We start from the raw sequence: 20,369 nt of genomic DNA on the forward strand, positions 1-20,369 counted from the left end.
AGGCATTGCCCTCCAACATGCCTGCCACACAGCCCTGAGCTTCAGATCCTTGTGCTTTGGCTCCTATGCTTCCATTCCTTACCTTCCACTTTTTCCATGCCCCATTTGTCCTTTAAGAACAGCTCGAATCCCAGATATTTTTGCTCATTTTTCTCCTGGTGTAACATGCCTTCTTCTTTGCCTACCCATGCTACCCATCTTTCAAGGCCAACCATAATTGCTACTTCCTCTTTGAAGTCTTTCCTAACCCCCCTAGCATTCAATCCTTTGTGAAAGGCTACTCTAGGGCCATTAAGCGCCAGGTGTCTGAGCCCTGGGGCTCATGGTTGGATAATATATAATTCCTCATTTCCAGGACAATGTGCTCTCCTCACATTTTTTTTTTTGTGTGTGAGGAAGATCAGCCCTGAGCTAACATCCATGCTAATCCTCCTCTTTTTGCTGAGGAAGACCGGCTCTGAGCTAATATCTATTGCCAATCCTCCTCCTTTTTTTTCCCCAAAGCCCCAGTAGATAGTTGTTTGTCATAGTTGCACATCCTTCTAGTTGCTGTATGTGGGAGGTGGCCTCAGCATGGCCAGAGAAGCTGGGCGTCAGTGTGTGCCTGGGGTTCCGAACCCGGGCCGCCAGTAGCAGAGCGCGTGCACTTAACTGCTAAGCCACAGGACCGGCCCCTCTCCTCCCTTTTAGTGCACCTATTGCAGTTATTGCCCAGAGAACTGTCTTTTAATATTACTCAGGAAATTTCTTTTGTTTTGAATTGCCAATTAAATTTCTATGATTTAACTTTTTAAGAAATGACTTATCTTTCCCAGTTATGTTGTAAAGACTTTTCCCCCAACGACCTAGTTTAACTGAGAGAGGAGCAGTATACTATTATGTACCACCCATTGAGGTGGTATTTTTGCTAGTGCTTCTCATAGTGTGACAGGTCTAGCAGTCCATTTTATGTGGCACACAAAAGCCGTGATTTTACAGATATTCTTGCTTAGGATAAAGTAGACAGTGTTCATTTAAGTTTTTTTTTAAAAAGTGAGTTGATTTAAATAAAAAATACTCAATAATAATGGTTCAAGTGATAGTTATGGCAAAAACTGTAGAAGTGGTCCTTCAATGACTGAAATGGCATTATATGATATCACATTTATTTCTCACAACAACTTTGTAAATTAGAAACTGAAGTCCAGAGAAGCATTGGAACTTATTCAAGTCGGAAAGCTCATAGGTGGCAATGCAGGCTTCAGGTGGAGGTACCTAGGTCTCTGACTAAAGCTCTTCAAATTTCCCCTTCACCATGATGCCCTTTTGCATGTGGGAAGATTTAGTTTAATTACTTAAGAGTGTGTCTGATTTGTGTCTTTATACCCCACCTCATCTCCTCAAAAAGATTTACTTTCTAAATTAAATTCTTCACCTCCGGAAAAACATAAGGGGCACCAGAATTTGGCGTATTTCTAAGCACATTTATAAAATATACAAGGAAAAGGACCCGATTTCCTGCCTGGCTGAGTGAAACATTAATTCTTCACCTTGGTACCTCAACCTACAGCTGTAATAAGGGCCGTTATGCCCAAATAGGCCCTTAAACGGAAGACCTGCTGAGCAGAGACCCACTTTCCCAGCCCCGCGTCAGCTTTTCTGCCAACTGACCAGGCGGAAGCAGCAGCAGGGGAGGAGGGACTGCAGGTAGGTGGGGAGGGGATCACTTTGAAAGCCCTAAATCCCTCGCAGGGAAGAAGCAGCTGCTCCTTGTTTTTTTAACATCTGTCCCATCTGTCCCCGGCTGGATCTCACCCTCTGGAGGCTCGAGCTAGCTAAACGTGGATACGACAAGGAAGCATTTCTGAAGGCTGGTTGGTGAGTGGAAATGAGCATAATTGCCACCCAGAAAGTCTCTTCTATTGAGAAGAGGGCCGTTGGGGTTCTTAAAGAGGATGGCTACCACCTTCCTTCATTTTTTCTCACAAAACATACAGCTGTAATTGACGATGAGTCGGGATTTGTAACATCACCCAAATCGGACTGTACGCCCTGAGGATATTATTTCACAAAACAGAGGTACTCTGAGAGCCCAGTTTTTTATTTTAACCTCCAGGGGAGCCACAGGCTGCTGATTTGGGGGAGGAATAAATACTGCACACAGTATACCACCTCTATGGTAGAACAAGCTGTGCGTATCTCGCGCGTGTGGCGTTTATCACATTTAACAGTGTGTTGCTTGTATCTGACTCTCCTGCCAACACGGTGCTCCTCGAGAACAGGGACCTTATTTCTATTCAATAATTTCCCCCTGGTATTGAGAACCGTGACTGGATTCTGGCAGGCATGAAATAGACATTTATGAATGAATGAACGTTAATGAACAAAACATAAAGGAACAGGATGATTCATTTGGTTCTCCGAAGGCGGGTATGGAGGGAGGGGCTTGGAACGAGTGGCCAAGCGAGGCACAGTCCCAAACGCCCACAGCTTCTGCTCCGGTCACCACAGAACCCCGTCTGCTAGCAGGTGCCCTCACTGGGCCCAAAACGAGGCTGCGCGCGCCTGAGAGGCCCCGCCCCCAAGGCGCGGGCGCAGCCACGCCCCCTTCCCGGTCATTCCCTCTCCGAAGTCCGTTCCACTCCTGTTACAGGATTAGGGGCGGGGCCAGGAGGGCGCAGGCGCAATGGGCGGCGGAAGTAGCGACTAGGGAAGCAAGAGGGAGAAGGCTTGGTGCTTTGCGAAGGGCGCAGCGCTCCTCCTCCACTTCCTCCTCCCGCGGGAAGCTCGGGGTGGCCGCCAGAGCAGCCGAGCCCAGGCTCCTCCCCTCCCCGCCCCCTGCCCGGGAGCGGCCTGCCTTCCACTCCGCCCGCCGAGATGGCGCTCGACCCCGCAGGTACCGGGGCGGGAAGCGGGGGTTGCTGAGAAGTCTCGGCCCGGGTCTCTAACCGCGGGCCTGCGGCTGGGGGCGCCCTGGGAACGGTGCCGAGCTCTGAGGTTGCACCGCTTCCGCAGACGTCCCCTCACGCCCGGCCGGCCGCCTTCGGCTTCTGGCCGGCCCCAGCTCCTTCCTTGCGGTCATAGGTCATCTTCGTGCTCCTTGGGGTTAGGGTTAGGTGAAAGGCATAGGGTTTGTTGTTTAAACTCTTGCCCTTACGTGGCTTACAAACATTTTCCTCCTTAATGCTACTGCTCTCTTCATCGTCATCCTCTTTTTCGCCCCTTTGGGGCACAGAGTCCTTTGAATATCTAGCCCAACGTGAAAACAATTCAGAGAATCCATCACTGTGGCAAGAATCAGTTTCTCTGGAAAGGATCGCGCAAGTCTTGATCCATGTTATTTTACCTTTCATGCCTCCACCCCACTTCCACTTGCAGGGATAGTTTCAGTTCCCCCTCGAATTCCCGTCCTTACAGAAGCTCAACTGCGGTGTCTTTGCTTTAGGCTGTTTATGTAGGAATATAGTTAGAGAAGTTCACTTTTGGAGGGAATGGTGATTAGCCCATTTCTTTCATTTTATGGATATGAAAGGTCAAGGCATTGGGAGGAGAAATGGCTTTAAAACTTTGGAGATTCCGAAATGAAAAAGTCACATTGGTGGCCCTCAAGGACAAGGAAACATATGTGTAGCAGACAACACATTTATTGGACACTTTATTATCAAGCTAGGTATTCTTGATTATCCAGCAATAGTATGTGGGGTAGTAGATACTATTTGAGGCTGAGAGAGGATCAGGGAGTACTTTAATTTGAAGCATAAAAGAATTTCCGGAACACGTAATGATCATACCAGTATTGGGCCAGGTGATGGATCAGACTTTATGAAGTTAACGATTGATCTGGACTTTGAAGGATAGAATTTCCAGTGGTTGGAGTTGGAGAAGAGGGGGCAGCGTGAGCAAGTGTGGAGGCAGTAAAGTGCACTGTGTGATGTTTGGTTGCAGGGTGAATACCTTGATTTCTTTGGTGAGGGTAGGAGGGGTGTAAATGAAGGATGGGTAAGAGACTTACCAACCAAGAGGTTGGAAAGTCGATTGAGGCCTATATAATTGTAGTATTTCTGAGCTGGAGTGACATTCAAAGTAATCTCATACAGATGAGGAAATAGACTCAGGGAGGTTAAAAGCTTCCATATGTCTATATTCTTGAATTTAGACAAGGAAGTTTAGAAAAAAAATCTTCATACTTGCTTCTTACTGTCCAGTTACTCTTAACCCACTCCAATCTTGTGTGCCCAAGGCCCCACAGCTAATTGCTGGTAGGGCCAAGTCTGTGTAGAACTCAGATAATTTCATCTCCAGTCCAGTGCTGTGGAGATGCCACCACTTGAATATTTATTGATTAAACAAATACTTGAGTGCCCATCATATGTCATGTATTGTTCTAGGCTCTAGGAAACTAATAGGACAAACAAGATCCCTGCTCCAAATAGAGCTTGTAGTCTAGTGGTAGAAGAAAGAAGGCAAACACCCCCGCACCCCAGACACACACACTTTTACAGCTTGTGATGAGCGGTATGAAGAAAATAAGCAGTTTCATGTGGTAGATGGTGAAGAGAGGACTCCTTTAGGTAGCGTGGTTGATGAGGAGCTCTCTGAGGAAGTGTCATTTGAATTGGAATCTGCAAGACTAGAGGAAGCCGTCATGTGAAGAGGTGGGGAAAGAGTATGCCAGGCAGTCGAAGTAGCAAATGCTTAAAATATTTGACTGGAGTGAGGGCCAGAGTGTGGAGGAGATTAAGGGAAAGATATTGGGAAAGTAGGGAGGAGCTAGATGCCGCAGGGCCTTGAAGGCTCTGATGAGAAAGCATTTGGACTTTTTCTGATGTTATCAAAAGCCTTTGGAGGCTTTTAAAGAGGACAGTGACTTAATTTATGTGTTTACTACCCTGGCTGCAGTGGTAGCATACATTGTGGAGGGATCCTGAGTGGAAGCAGAGAGATAGGTTAAGAGATGGTAGCAGTAGTCCAGGCCACATATTTTAGTGTCTTGGCCTGGGATGGTATTAGAAAAGATAGAAAGAAATGTAGAGCTTTGATAGATGTTTTGGAGGTGAAATTGACAGGACCTGCTGTTGCATTGAATAAGGGTAGTGAGGGAAAGGGGGGCATTAAGGATAATTCCTAGGCTTTTTTCTTTAGCGACTGAGTGGATGGTGATGGTCACATCTAACAACATGATCATTGGAAACTTCAACAAAAGCAGGGATGGAAGCAAGATTGGAACGGAAAGTAAGAAAGTGGAGTCAGGAAGTGGGAAGATTTTTAAAAAAATTTTCTTGTCTCTTTAAATTCCAGAATACAAACGTATTGAAGTCAGCTTTTTTTTTTAACTTCATTTTTGTTTGGTTCATAAATTGAAGCATAGGTTCATGTTTTGATATTTCTCTTGCTTTTTTTAAGTCCACAATGGTATGTTTCCAACTGAGTAGATGTGTTTCTGAGTGGATGAGTAGATAGTTATGCCAAATGAGGTTTATATAGCGAAATCTGTTTTCCCATTGGTTTATATTAGTTTTTTGAGATCTTTATACAAGTTTGATCTTCATTTGGCAGCAGCTTTTAACTAACTTTGTAGAGTCCGTTCTTCTCATGAAACTCTGAACCCAACAATGAAATGCACGTTACATACTTATTTTTATGTGTAGTTTTATTTAAACTGTTTTCCTTTTTGTTAATGTAGAGGTAATAACAGCATTCTTCGTAAGTTTATCAGCCGTAATTATGTTTGTTATTTTCTCTTACTACTTGATTGCAGAGAGAAAAAGCCGGAGAGAGTGTCTAACACCCAGGAAAAGTGGCTGTGGAGAGAGGTTAAATTTTTAAAAAATACTGGCGCCTGGCTTGCACTCCCAGTTATTCAGATTTAATTTGCCCAGGCCTCTGACATTTAAAATATTCCATAGGCAGTTTTTGATATGCAGACAGAGTAGAGGAGAACCACTGTTCTGAACTCTCCCGGTTTTATTGATTTGTCCTTCAGCTTTGTTTCCTTGTAAATTTAATCTTCTCTCTATTCCCAGTGGAAATTCTCCCTACATCTTTAGCCATAAATGGGACCTGTGATTGCATAGTAATGATTCAGAAATATACAGTATAGCTCATTCTCCTATAATAGGACTTAAGCATAGTTAGTCTTATTCCAAGTTATAGTTTCTTTACCAATTTATAACCCTTTCTACAAGTATTATGTATTTTAAAAATCCGGTCAAACTTAGGTGATTGGAAATTTAAAAGCTGGTTTATTTTGAATGTATAATCCATGATCATCTATAGAAATAATGTTTAAAGTGGTGCTTCTTAAAGTAGAATTTTCAAAAAGGTAAAGTTAGTACTTATGCAAATAAAAAATGAATATGTGTTGAAGACTTGCAACTCATTAGTTAGTGAAGGAACCAGTAAAATGTAAAAAACAGTTCAAAAAGCCTTTGAGAAGCTAGATACATAGTTTCATAAATTGCTGGCTTGAGATAAAAACTGGTTAATTTACAACAGTGCCATGAACTAATCTTTGGGGTTATCTTTTCCATTGGTCAGAAATTATTTCTGTCTCTATTTGACAGAATTCTAGAAGTTGACCTCTGCCCCTAACAAGTTGTAAAACAGCCCAGTAACGGAAAGTCAGCCCAGTGCTGTACTCAAAGAACACCCAGTTAGGCCTTTGCTATTTGTACATTCCAGATACATTTTCTGACATGATTGCTTTCCTAGATGACAACCCCCAGGAGTCTGAGCCTGATAGTTTTGATTTCTGATTTTCTAAAACACTGGAAGATTCCTTTCTCCTGTCTTTTTCTCCTACCTTTCCCTCTTTTGGTGGCGTAGGAAGTTTCCCTTCCCCCTGTGGATTAGTGTGGATTTGTTCTCTACTTTTGCATCGTGGAGCAGTGGCAGCATTAGAGGTTTCCTTAATCAAGGATGTATGTGAGTGCCCCTCCACTGGTATTTTCTTCCAGAAATCTAATAAGGGGAAGAAGATGGGATAGTAATAGGGCCCAGGGGGTAGGAAGTGGGGTCAGGAATTTCAAGACAGTCCATGAGTAGACATTTAAGGTGTATGTGTCTTGGGAGGTCGTCATTATGGTAGCTCTTGGAATATTTGGGTTGCAGGGCTTCTTTTAGTTCCTACAGAGATGTAGGTAGATTAGCTTTAGAGGTCTAGTACTTAATGCTAGCACTTATATTTACTGGAAATTTTTACTTTTTAATTTAGACATCTAAACAGATTTGAAGAATCTTTTTTTCTGAGCATTTTGTGATTACTATGTAAAAGGTTATGTAGTTATTAGAAAATTTTGATTTTATTATTGCTTCCATATCTCTACAGGATCTTCTTGGACATCAATTATATTGGTAGCTCAGAGCTAAAATCTGTTCAACTTCTACATTTTATATATCTCTAAACTCAAAGTGTGTTCGCTATAGAAAATACATTGTTTTTGTCTCATTAGATTAATTTAACAACCCCTAATGGTTTGCTCTCTGAAATTTGAAAAACACTGGCTTAAGCAAAGAGCATAAGAAAGAGAGAAGAGTTGAGATCAAAGAGGAGTGTGTTCCGTGGCAGTGGAGGGGTTTGAGTTGTGAATCATGAAATGTGCTGTAAACCATTTCAAGGAGTTTAAATTTTATGCTAAGAACAATGGGAAGACATTGCAAGTTTTTAGGCAAGGGAGTGACATGTAGAACTTTCCTCATTTTGTGTTTATGACTTTTGATTAGATTGGGGTTATGCATTCTCAGCCAAATACTGCACAAGTGGTGATGTGTCTTTCTCAGGGTATCATATGTGGAGCTCATGATGGCTGTCTGTCTCTCATAGGTGATGTTAATTCTGATCATGCAGTCAAGGTCTTGTCCCATTTCTTTGCTATGTTTTCCCTCCCTTGCAATTAATAAGTAATCTGTGGGGAGACCATTTAAGACTATGCAAATGTCCGTTCCTCATCAAAAATTCCTCTTTGATTTAGCATCCATCGATGATTTTTGCCTTATTCGGTCTTTCCTATGATGGTTGCAAAGTAATGATTTTCTGCCTCCAGCATTCTATCCGCGTTTATTAGATGGTTGTTGACATTTTGCTGTAAGCAGGAGACCACTTGTTTCTTGTTTATTTATTTCTTTATAGATTTATTATTGGTATGGACTCATAGAATTCCTCTTTTTTCAATGGTTTATAATTTGTTACTCTGTGTAATTATTTGGTGCTCACACTTCCCCAGATTTGGCCAGTGAGAGTTCCTTCTGGGTCCTTGTGATGTGCTTCCATCATTTTTTTGAGCATTTCCTTTTTCTGTCACACAAAATGTCCCTGGCTCATCCTGTACCTACCCTGGCCCATCCACAGAATTAGTCATTTTTCTGACAAGCTCTGCTTCCTTTTATTTGGGCACAGTATTAGAGAACAAGATCTGGGCGCCAGGTCTGAGTACCACTTAGGTGTTTTACATGCAAGTGATTTATGAATGGAGTGCTCTTAGGAAAAAACCTGTAAGGGAGCGAGGGGAATGGAGAGGGAAGGAGAGGAGGCTGAGCAAGGATGTGGCTTCAGGGAAGGCCTGTCTCAGCCTAATCAGATCTGGTGCACAACCAAGTACAAGGTTGGTCCTGCTTTGGAGGCAAGGGAGCTGGGCCTTTGTGCCATCTGTCGGTCAGCGCACCGCAGGAGCTGGGAGAGGGGACAGCAGCAAGGAAAGGTGCACAGTGCTGCCGTGCCCTAGGGCAGTCCTGAGAAGGCTGCAGGTGTGAAGGCTTCGACATTCTCTCCTATGGGAGGCACGAAGATGCTCTGCTACGGGAGGGGTGCAGGAGGGGTCTCCTAAAAATAACTGATTCCAATCTGTTAGGAACCTTAGTTTGAGTAATGAGAGTTTGGATAGTGATGGGTCAGGTAGGAAGGGGTACTTGCACAAATATATACATACACAGGTGTGTGTACTGCATCTAGTTCTAAAGTATCATGGGGTTGTGGTAAAAAGTTTGAATAACATTGGCCTAAGATATATCTAATATATGCCAAACTGTGCTTTGTTTTTTTTTTTTTTTTTTTTGCCTCTAGGCCATTTGATGCTGTTTCTTCTTTTTGGAATTTTCCCTGTCTTCCCCGTCCCCAAATCTGTGTAATTCTTGTTCATTTCTCACACCTCACTTTAAAATCAGTTTCATAGGAAATTTTCCCTGATTGTCACCACCTCTCAGTCTTTCAAAAATTAAAAAAAAATTTTGGAATAAAAAAACCCCCCAAATATCAAATAACCTGTGTATAGAGTTTCTTTCATTCTAGATCTGGAGTTTTTTCCTTGAGAAATAAAATGAAACCTACAGATGTGATGTGTCTGTATGTATCAAATAATTTGAGAGATGAAGAAAAACATGATGTGGAGAATGGGAATATTCTATCTGTGTAGTAAAGAGTAAATATTTTTCATATGATTTCACCTCTTTAAGTTTATTAGAGACTAGATGATTAGAAAGGATAAGCCAGTTAATTACACCTAGAGAGTAAGAGATTGCCCACCAACCCCAGGGAGGCACTGTACTGTTATGGAAATGGCACTGAATTGAATTTAGGAGTTAGTAGAGCTGACTTCTTGTTTCAGACTTTGCCATTAACCTCAGGCCCTTAAAATATTCTAAGTGGAGTAATCTGAGGTTTGAAGATGAGGGGTAGGGAGAGTGAGCTATGTCAGATAACTGCTAAGGCTGCATGAAGCCTTAAACTTTTATGATTCTAAATACTTGCAGTTGGTCCCAAGAGGTTCTTGACTCAGCACAGCAAGTTCACCACAGGAAAAAATAACTTCAAGTTTTTGTTTCATTTACTGGACTGGTATTGTTATTTTTGTAGAGAGGTGTTAATAGCATATTTGTAGAAATCTCTAGGTTTATAAATGTCATAAATGCGAGAAATACTACCTTATAGTTATATAAGAGGACCAAACAAAACTGTGCCCAAGAACGTTGATACCCAAAGTAACCTTCTCCCTCACCATCCCCGATTACATTTTTACATTTTTAAATATGGACATTGAGGGGAAAAAATTTTAAGAATATGGTGTTTACTATCCTACATCATGTTTTTGCTAAAGAACTGTTACCGGGAGGTTTTTACAGATCAAAGGATATGTTAATTAACTAAGCATGATTAATTGAAATACAGAGTTTCAAATGTTTATGCTGCAGAATAAGGAACTTTGCCTGTCTTACTCATCTTTGTATATACAATCCCTAGCGTGGTGATTGGTGCATAAGTAGGTGCCTAATAAATATTCATTAACAGAATGAATATCTGTAATTATCAAACATTGAAACTCTTTTAAATATATCTATCATTTATTAAACAGTTTTATTGCATATTTACCATATGCTAGGAGTTAGAGGGAGTTATAGAGATGAATTAGATATGGTCTTTGACCTCATTAAACTTAAGTTTCATACAGTGGTTCTTAATCTAGCTGCATATTAGAATTATTTGGGGAGGTTTTAAAAATACCAATGCCTGGGTTTTACCCCAGCATTTGTGTTTTAACTTGTCTGGGGTGGAGCCCAGGCATCAGAATTTTATAAAGTCCCCTCAGGTGGTTGTTAAATGCAGCCAGAATTGAGAACATCTGTACCAAAATCAGTCTTAGTCTGCTGGGGCTGCCATAACAACATACCATAGACTGGGTGGCTTATACAACAGAAGTTTATTTTCTCACAGTTTGGGAGGCCTGGAAATCCAAGATCAGGGTGCTGGCTGATTCAGTTGCTGGTTCTTACCCTTCTTATAAGGCCACCAGTCGGATTAGGGCCCTACTCATATGCCCTCCTTTAACCTTAATTATTTCCTAAAAGCCCTGTCTCCAGATAACAGTCATATTGGGGTTTAGGGCTTCAACATGAATTTGTTGGGGGACACACACAGTTTAGTCTATAGCAACCACTGATGTATCAGGAGAAGAAGATTGCACAGATAGTGTGATGTGATGTGTTCTAAGTCCAGATGTGATTAGAGCCATAGCATTGGTGCATACAAAATCTTGGGGTTAGAGGAAGGAGAAATCACTTTCAGATGCTGGGGTCAAGAAGAACTTTGGGATGGAAGAAGTGTTGAGTTTGTTTTTAAATAAAGTAAACTTTGATAAGAAAATAAGAGGTAGAAGATGGAAAATAAAGACAAAAGACTGAGATGGAGTTTGACTGTACCCGTTATTTGCTAGGTAACGTTGCAAGATTGCTTTGAGCTCTCTGAGCCTCAGTTTCTTCATAACCTGCTCCTGCGTGTGATGACGTTTGTAAAACAATTCCTTCTACCACTCTTTCCTTCCTTTGGCAAATATTTATTGTGCTCCTTCTTTGTACTAGATAAATTTAAGTTGTTTTTTTGGGTAAGGAGGATAACATAATCACTGGAATGGCAGAATGAAGATTTAAATTGTAGAAATTTTAAGTTGAAAGTGCAGTGTTGGTGGGACTTGGAAATTACCAACAGATGCTTGGAAATGTGGCAGAGTAGTTGGAGATGGAGACAAGCACTGAGAAGTCAGCATAATAAACACCATCTTTAAAGACAGAACTGTGTGGGATTGCCACAAGAGGAATAGGAGCGGATCTTACCTTGGAAGCATTTATACTTTTTCTAATATTATTACCATTGTATAGAATATTTTTGAAACTCCTTTAAGAATTTGCCTTCAGCCTCTACAGTACATTCGTCTTAATATTCTCATTTTGGCAAATTTTTGTTCAGAAAGTGAACTTGACTTTCAGCCAGGTTAGCCAAAGGCAGTCTGGTGAGGGTGGTAGATGATCATCCTGGGAAAGGCTACCCCCCAAAAAAGTTATATTATGGAACTGGTTTTCCTGTTAACTCAAACTATCTCTGAAGGCCATACCAAAAAAGATGTGAATGATTTGAGCAAAGGTTGAATTTTTGAAATAAATGAATAACCTCTCAATGTAAAAATAATTACCTCCCTCCATTATGAAAGTGATACATGTTTTTTATGAAATTCTATAAAATATTGTAAGATGAAGAAGAAGAACCAGTAGAGATAGGGTGGTCATAGATTTGAGAATAGTCTGCCATGTTGTAGATGTATATCAGAGAAAAAATAAATCGGTTAGGCATATATTGCTGAGAAGGCACAGTCATGCTGTCATTTATTCCTTTCTCAAATGTCTACTCCTGTCTCCCATAACACTGCTGATTTTCGATTAGATATCAGTGGGAAATTGTGCTTGTAGGAGAAGATAGTCTTAACGTTTTACCAAATAAAGTAAATGTGAAACCTTTTCATTTAAGAAATTATGGTCACAATGGAGATTGCAGCACATTTCTAAAATTGGCCTGTCTTATTGCATAAGTTGATTTCCTGCTTTGGTATGCTTTTAGATTTGTTGTCCTTCTCTGGCCTCATCTTGGTTAAAGTAATGTGGGTGGAAGAGGAAGTTTTCACATGTAGCAATCTGCAGAATCTGAGGTCCAAGAAATAGGTGCTTTTGGGAACTGGGCACGTCTAGTGTGAACTAGGTATTTATTAACAGTGAAAGCTGATAGGACAAAGAAATTTACATGAAGCATACTGTCATGGGATATAGGTGGCATTTGAGCCAGAAGCTAAGGAGAAACAGGCACAACTACCTCGTTGATGTGCTCTCCGAATTTTGTAAGAGTTTGAGCTTATAAAAAAAATTAGATTGTTACTGATTGAGCTAATATTTGATGTTTACTCTCTTTGAAGGTATTTTTCAGCCAACTGACAAATCACTCCTCTTGCTTTTTTTTTTTAATAATTTTATTTATTTATCTTTTCCCCCAAAGCCCCAGTAGATAGTGGTACATCATAGCTACACATCCTTCTAGTTGCTGTATGTGGGACACGGCCTCAGCATGGCTGGAGAAGCGATGCGTCGGTGCGCGCCCGGGATCTGAACCCGGGCCGCCAGCAGTGGAGTGCGCGCACTTAACCGCTAAGCCATGGCTCTGGCCCACTTTTTTTTTTTTTTTTTTTGTTAAATAATTTTCTACATGATAGGAACCAGAGAATCAGAATTCCATTTAAAATGAGAAATGTGAAGTTGTGAATTTTGCTTATTCAAAATGATGCTTCTGAAACAAACAGTTGTTTCCGTGCTTCAGCTTAGCTGTGGAAGCTCACATAACCTTGTTTGCTGAAATTCCCTGAAATAGGCCACGGCTGCATGTGTGTAGTAGTGTCGGGGAAGAAGATTTGGGACCTGGGTTATATGATCTTGACATTGCCACTTTATCAGAGGCTTGGGTTATTTCACCTCTGTCGGCCTCCACTTCTTTACCTGCAAAATGGAATCAAAATACTTTTCTGAGAGGGCTGATACGAAGACTATAGGGCGTTCATTGCCCTCATCTTGAGGTTTCACAGACAGAGGCAGGTGGAATATTGGTGGGGGGGATCTCTCCTACTACTGATTTTCTTTTTTGTTTTTGTTTTGTCAGTTCAAGTATGGCTTGAAAGAAAGAAGGTGAAAGGAGCACTAATCTTCACTGTCATAATTTTCCCAGTCTAAGTACCTCTGCCAACCCCAGCCCCCTTCCTCATTTTATGCTATAATTATAGCAAAAAGGTATGAGCAGGCTGGCAAGAACATGAAAATTGGGCAGAAGCATCCATATCTTTGTGCTGCTGAGAGAACTGGAGTCTGCCTAGCTTTCTGGTGTGAAGCCCTTAGTGTGACTGTAACAATTGAGAACTCCAGTCTTATTGTTCTGTACTTGATGCCTTCTGCTGGGGCCCTTCATTTTGAGACCCTTGGATAGCTAGTAAAGAAGAGGGACCTAAAAATAGAAACTGTTGCTAATGAGAACACTATTGCACGTTTACTACAAGCATTTTTCTTGCTTTTCCTCCAGAGTAAACAGTAGCATGGAAATGTCTTCAGGGGCAAATAAATGTAACTAGGAAGTTAAAAAAAAAAAAAAGTAGCATTATATCTAAATAAGAATCAAATTAGTTAAATTAGAACATATTAATTATTGAAAAAGCATACCTTGCCCTTTTGGTGTTATTTCTTTCCAATGAAAGATTATGTTCTATTCTGATTTGCTTCACTGTTATCTTTGTGGATTCATCGCAAGTGCTGTTGTCAGTAGCCGTATAGTCTAGTACTGCCATATTGCAAGAACACGTGAGCCCCAAAGCAAAATCTGAGCTAACAAATTCAGCCAGTGAAAAAGGTGAAAATTGACTTTCAGGTGATGATAGAATGTTGAGAAGTTAGAGCTTTGGAAATTTTCCCTGGTGGTGTTATTCTTATCTCAGTATAAATTCATGTGACTATATAGTAGCAAACTCTTAAAATTTGATTTTTGTTTTGCAGGCTCTTGTATGAATGTATAACATATATGCATCACATTAACATTGAGGGAATCACTGTAATTTTATGAATAAAAAGTGCCATATCTATGATATTTGTAGTGTTGAAGATAGCTTTGAAATATGTATAAAATCACAGTTAGTTAATAATTGATATGTAGTGGTTGGTATGCTACCAGATGGAAAGATCTTTAGCAGAAGAAAAATATTTATATATTTTTAAGACTGTTATTTCTGATTTAACACCAAGAGTTTGGAAAATTTAAATCAGTATTCATGTGATTCTAGAATTGTTTCTTTGCCCTAGGAGGTTTTAGAAGAATGATCAGAAGAAGTTCTTGCAAGCCATTTAAAAAAATATGTTTACATAGGAATATTATAACCTAGAATTAATAATATAGGTAAATATCTATTATAATTTACTTTGGAAAAATAGTTCAATATTACAAAGCTATGTCTGTATTCAAAGAACTGATCCAAAAAATTATTGCTTTAGTTATCTAAGACCACTGCAAGATTTATAGAGCAAAGAGTAGATTCATCAGGACACATTACAAATAAGTTGTGTAGATTAAAACTATAGAAGTGAAAAGAAGAGGTAACATTTTGAAGTTGATTTTATAAAATAGATCAGTGTATCACAATATATTTTCCAATCTGTTCAGTAATTATACTGTTAATTATTCATGCCTAATTATGATTTATGCTGTAGACAAGGAGAAAAGAAGTGTGTGGAGATAGTCCCAGTTTCATTATTTTCTCTTTAAGTAGACATCAACTTTCCACTCCACAGGATATTCCACGGGCATTTCAAATTCAATGTGTCCACAACTGAATTCCTCTCCTACCTGGTGTTTCTTTTTTATTCCCTATCTCAATGAATGGTCACATCATTTCCCTTGGAGCCAGAAAACTGGGAGCACGCCTTGAATCATGCCTTTTCCTTAGTCCCTTCAGGCCCCCCCGATCTTGTAGGGCCTCCCTCTCAATCTGTCCTTTTCTCTCCACCCGTACTTCCAGTTCCTTGTATAAGCTCAGTGTTCCTTTTCTCATTTTACAGCAGTTCTGGCAAAGCTAAGGAAAAACAGGAGGGATAAATCAATAGTGTAGGCCAGAGTTTAGCAAACTATGGCCCTGGGCGAAATCTGGTAAGGCCTGCAAGCTATGAATGGTTAGTAACATTTTTCAAGAGTTGTTTAAAAAAAAAGGAATATACATGACAAAGATGGTTTGTACCCTGAAAAGCTTGAAACATTTACACTCTTGTCCTTAATAGAGCGAGTTTGTTGACCCCTGACATAGGCAATGAAAATTATGAAATTTGGGGTATAACTATAGATGTGGTAAAGAGAAAAAAAATCATGTGAACGTCTTCATATCATTATTTTGAAAATTTAGATGAAATGGATAGTTTCCTTGAGAAATATAAACTTACTAAAACTGCAGCTGCCTCAAGAATGAATAAAAAGCCCTTAGAAAATTGCATCAGTAGTTAAAACTCCCCTTGTGTCTGTATGTCTCTCTCACACATGTACGCATACATACTCCAAAACCCAGGCCCTGATAGGTGGTGTATCAGTCAGGGTTCCACCAGAGAAACAACCATATATATATGTATATATATACACACACATACACATACATATATACATGGCAAGATATTGGCTTATGGGATTGTGGGAGCTAGTTGGGCAAGTCTGAGATGTGTAGGGCAGGGCAGGCTATCAGAAAGGGCAGTGTTGGAACTCTTGGTCATGAGCTGAAGCTGCAGTCCACAGGTGGAATTCTTCAAGAAAATCTCCTTTCTGCTCCTAAGGCTTTTCAACTGCTTGAATCGGGCCCACCCAGATTATCTAGGATAATCTTCTTTACTTAAAGTCAACTGATTATAGACTTTAATCACATCTACAAAATACCTTCACAGCAACACCTGGATTAGTGTTTGTTTGAATAACTGGGGACTATAGCCTAGCCAAGTTGACCCATAAAACTGACCATCACAAGTGTTTTCTACCAAACTTGCAAGGAACTGATGATAATCTTATTTTATACAAAGTGTTCTGGAGAATACAAAGGAAGAGAAAGGTCCTTATTTATTGTTTAAATAATGTAACTTTGATAACAAAACAACATAAAGAGAGGAAAGTCGCAGGCAAACCTCAAGATGAAGATTACGAAAATTCGAAACAAAATTTGAGCTCCCAAGGCAGAGGTGCAGCTAGTTACTACTCACCATTTTTCTAAAGGACATAGCCAGTAAGAATTAAAAAAGAAGAAAGATGCAAAGCTGTCTCTATGATTGTCTACCTAGAAATTGGAAGAGAATCTATTGGCAAGTTATTAGAATTAATGAGAGTTAAGTAAGGTTGTGTTGGTTGTAAGGACTATGTAAAAATTTAGTTAAATCTATATACCAGCAATAAACATGTTGTTTATGAAAAGATACATTTACTGATAGAAATAAATCTAATAAAAGATGAACAGTATATTTAAGAAGAAAATTATAAAACTCACTGTCTACTTAGTTATCTAATTTCTGATAGTTATGGGTTAAAGTCATCCACTATAAGTGCAGATTTACATAATGTTTTAAAGCTAACATTATAAATTGAAGTAAAATATACAGTGAAATTTACAGGTCATGAGTTTTGATAAATATATACACCCCAATAAAGACATCTCTGAGTACCCTTCTCAACTCTCATAGATAACCAGTCATATAATTTTTATCACCATAGATTAATTTTGCATGTTCTTGAATCATGCAGTATGTATTCTGTGTCTGTCCTTTTTTTCTCAACAAAATTTTTGCATGTTGAGTGTATCTTTTGTATTTGGTATTTTGTAGGTATTTTGAGTTCATTCTTTTGTATTGCTAAGTAGTATTCAGGTGGGCATTTAGGTTGTTTCCAGTTTTTGGCTATTATGAATAATGCTTCCATAAACACTTGTACAAGTTGTTTTCTAGACATGTATTTTCATTTATCATGGGTGAATTAATACCTCGGAGTGGAAAATAGGTTGGGTGTATATTTAACTTTTTAACTTAACAAGCAGTTTTCCAAAGAAGTTTATCATTTCACACTATCACCAGCAGTATGTGAAAGTTCCAGTTGATCCACATTCTCCCTAACATTTGTTGTTGTCAGTGTTATTAATTTTAGTCATTCTAGTAGGTGTGAAATGATATCATGGGTTTCATTTGCATTTTCTTAATGACTAATGATTCTGAACACCTTTTCATGTATGTATTTACAATTTGTATATCTTCTTTTTAAAGTGTCCATTCAAGACTTTTGCCCCTTTTTTGTAGGGTTGTTTATATTTTTGTTATTAATATGTAGGAGTTCTTTATGTATTCTAGATTCAGATCCTTTGTCAGATATATATAGTGCACACTTTCTCCCGGCCTGTGGCTTTCCTTTTAATTTTCTTAATGGTGTCTTTTGATGAACAGCATATTTCATATTTGATAAAATCAAATTTATAATTTTTTTTTCCTTTCTGTTTAATGCCGTTGTGTCCTCTTTAAGAAATCTTTGTCTACTCCAAGGAATTGAAGGGTTTTTTTTGTTTGTTTAATAGTTTTAGTTTTTACATTTAGGTTTATGATCTGTGGCAAATTAATTTTTGTGGGTTCTGTGAAGTGAAGATCGAAGGGTTCAGGCTGATTTTTTTTTTCATTTTATCCAGGTCTACCACCATTTGTTGAAAATACTTTTATTTCTTCATTCAGTAGCCTTGATGCATTTGTCAAAATAAATTGACTGTATATATGCAGAAGTATTTCTGGACTCTATTTTGTTACATTAATCTGTTTGTCCTAATTATGCCAATACTAACCCACCTTGATTGCTGTAGCGTGGTACTAAGACTTGAAATCAGGTAGTACAAGTCATCCAAAATGTTCTATTTTAATGTTGTTTTTGCTATCCTAGGTCCTTTGCTCTTTCTTACACATTATTAAACTTTTTTATTATAGCTTTATTTTGAAATAGTTTAGTACATCAAACTGCAAAATCGAGCAGTTTCCATGTACCTTCCCCCCAGCTTTCCCTAATGATACCATCTTATATAACCATAGTACATGTCTTCAGTGAGTGTGATATTGCCCTGAAAGGGGCCAACATTGGTGTTGAGGGAGAAAATAATCTTACTCTTTTAATGTATAAAGCACTGTTATGCATGCAGTACATAAATAGACAATATGTCTGTGATATTAACATTTCATGAGGGGGCATGGGGAAAAATTTCTAAAAAGCCTCCTTTAGGGGCAAAAATGTTGGGCCACACTGCTACAATTCATTGTAACTAAGGAAACCAGAAATTGGCATTAGTATACTACTAACTCAGGTACATATCGTAGTTGAATTTCACCAGTTTTTACATGTATTGTGTGTAGTTTATGACATTTTTATTACATGTGAAGACTCAAATAGCCATGATCACAATCAGCATACAGAACTGTTCTATCACCACAAAGAAAATCTCTCACATTTCCCCTTGATAGTCACACTGCTTCCTCAGCTCTGACTACTGGCAACCAACGATCTGTTTACCATCACTCTAATTTTGTCACGTTAAGAATGTTATGTAAATGGAATCTTGCAATATGTAACCCTTTGAGATCGTTGTCTTTTCATTCAACACAATGCCTCTGAAATCCATCCAAGTTGCTGCTGCTGTTGTATATCAACAGTTCATTCTGTTTTATTGCTGAGTAACATTCCATTGTCTAGATGAACCACTGTCTATCCATGCACTTGTTGAAGGACTTGTTGGGTATTTCTGTGTTTTGACTATTACAAATAAAGCTGCAATGAACATTTGTGTACAGGTGTTTATGTGAACATAAGTTTTCATTTCTCTAGGATAAATCCTGAGGAGTGTATTTGCCGGGTCATATGGCAAGTGTATGTTTTACTTTACACGAAACTGCCCAGTTATCTTCTGGAGTGGCTGTACCATTTAATGTTCCCACCAGCAATGTATGAGATATCTGGTTACTCCGCATCCTTGTTAGCGCTTGGTATATCACATTTTTTTAATGTTAGCCATCTTAATAAGTCTTCAGTGGTATCTTTTGTAACTTTAATTTGGTGTTGTGTCTAGTGGTGTTGAGCATCTCTTCATATGCTTATTTGTTATCTGTATATCTTTTTTGTTATTAGTGCCGTCAGGTTGATTTCCAACTCCTAGCAACCTGTGTAGAGCAGAGTGGAACCCTGTCTGGTATTTTTTATGTACTGTCTGTCTAAGTCTTTTGCCCATTTCTAAATAGATTATTGTTTTCTTAGAACTGTCGAATTTAAAGAATTCTTTATATATTCTGGATAAAAGTCCTTATGTCAGATAGGAGATTTGCAAATAATTTTTCCCATTATGTGGCTTGTCTTTTTATCTTCTTAACAGGGGCTTTTGCATAGTGAAAGTTTTTAATTTTGATTAAGTCTAATTTATCGATTTTTTTTTTTCTTTTGTGGATCATGAGTTTGGTGTCGTATATAAGAACTCTTATTAACTCTGGGTTATGAAGATTTTCTCCTATGATTTAGAAGTTTTTTTCCTTTAACTTTTTATTTTGAAATAATTATAGACTCACAGGAAGTTGCAAAAAATACTATATAGAGTCTAATGTGCCCTTCACACTGCTTTCCCCAATGGTGACATCTTATATAACTCTAGTACAATATCAAAAGCAGGAAATTGAAGTTGCTACAGTATTGTTAACTATAGATCTTCTCAGTTTTCACCAGTTTTTATATGCACACGTATTCGTGTGTGTAGTTCCATGCAATTTTACTCCCTATTCCTGTTCTTAGAGGGAAAGCACTTAGTGTTTTACCATTAAGTATGATGTTAGCTGTAGGTTTTTTGCAGACACTTTTTATTAGATTCAAGAAGTTCCTTTCTATTCCTAGTTTATTGAGAGTTTTGTTTGTTTTTAATGAGTGGGTGTTGAATTTTGTTAAATGTTTCTTTTGTTTCAATTCATGTGACTGTAAGATTTTCCTTTTTTAGACTTATTCATATGATAGATCACATTGATTGATT

General features: G+C 38.8%; 1 protein-coding gene across 2 annotated transcripts in view; it reads left to right on the plus strand.

Moving 5' to 3' along the window:
• The first annotated feature begins 2,745 nt into the window (after positions 1-2,745).
• The window catches only part of CMC1 (C-X9-C motif containing 1), an 82,417-nt gene continuing 64,793 nt past the window's right edge, over positions 2,746-20,369 (plus strand). Inside the window, exon 1 of one of the 2 annotated variants that reach the window (XM_014788328.2) lies at positions 2,746-2,875. In XM_014788328.2, coding sequence (XP_014643814.2) covers positions 2,857-2,875 — 19 coding nt within the window. In that variant the 5' untranslated portion in view covers positions 2,746-2,856. The remainder of the gene's footprint in view (positions 2,876-20,369) is intronic. The other variant, XM_087430657.1, reaches the window with a different exon arrangement.

Source organism: Ceratotherium simum, chromosome 5 (assembly GCF_057802395.1).
Source record: "Ceratotherium simum simum isolate JZ-2026a chromosome 5, ASM5780239v1, whole genome shotgun sequence".
NCBI classification, from domain to species: domain Eukaryota; kingdom Metazoa; phylum Chordata; class Mammalia; order Perissodactyla; family Rhinocerotidae; genus Ceratotherium; species Ceratotherium simum.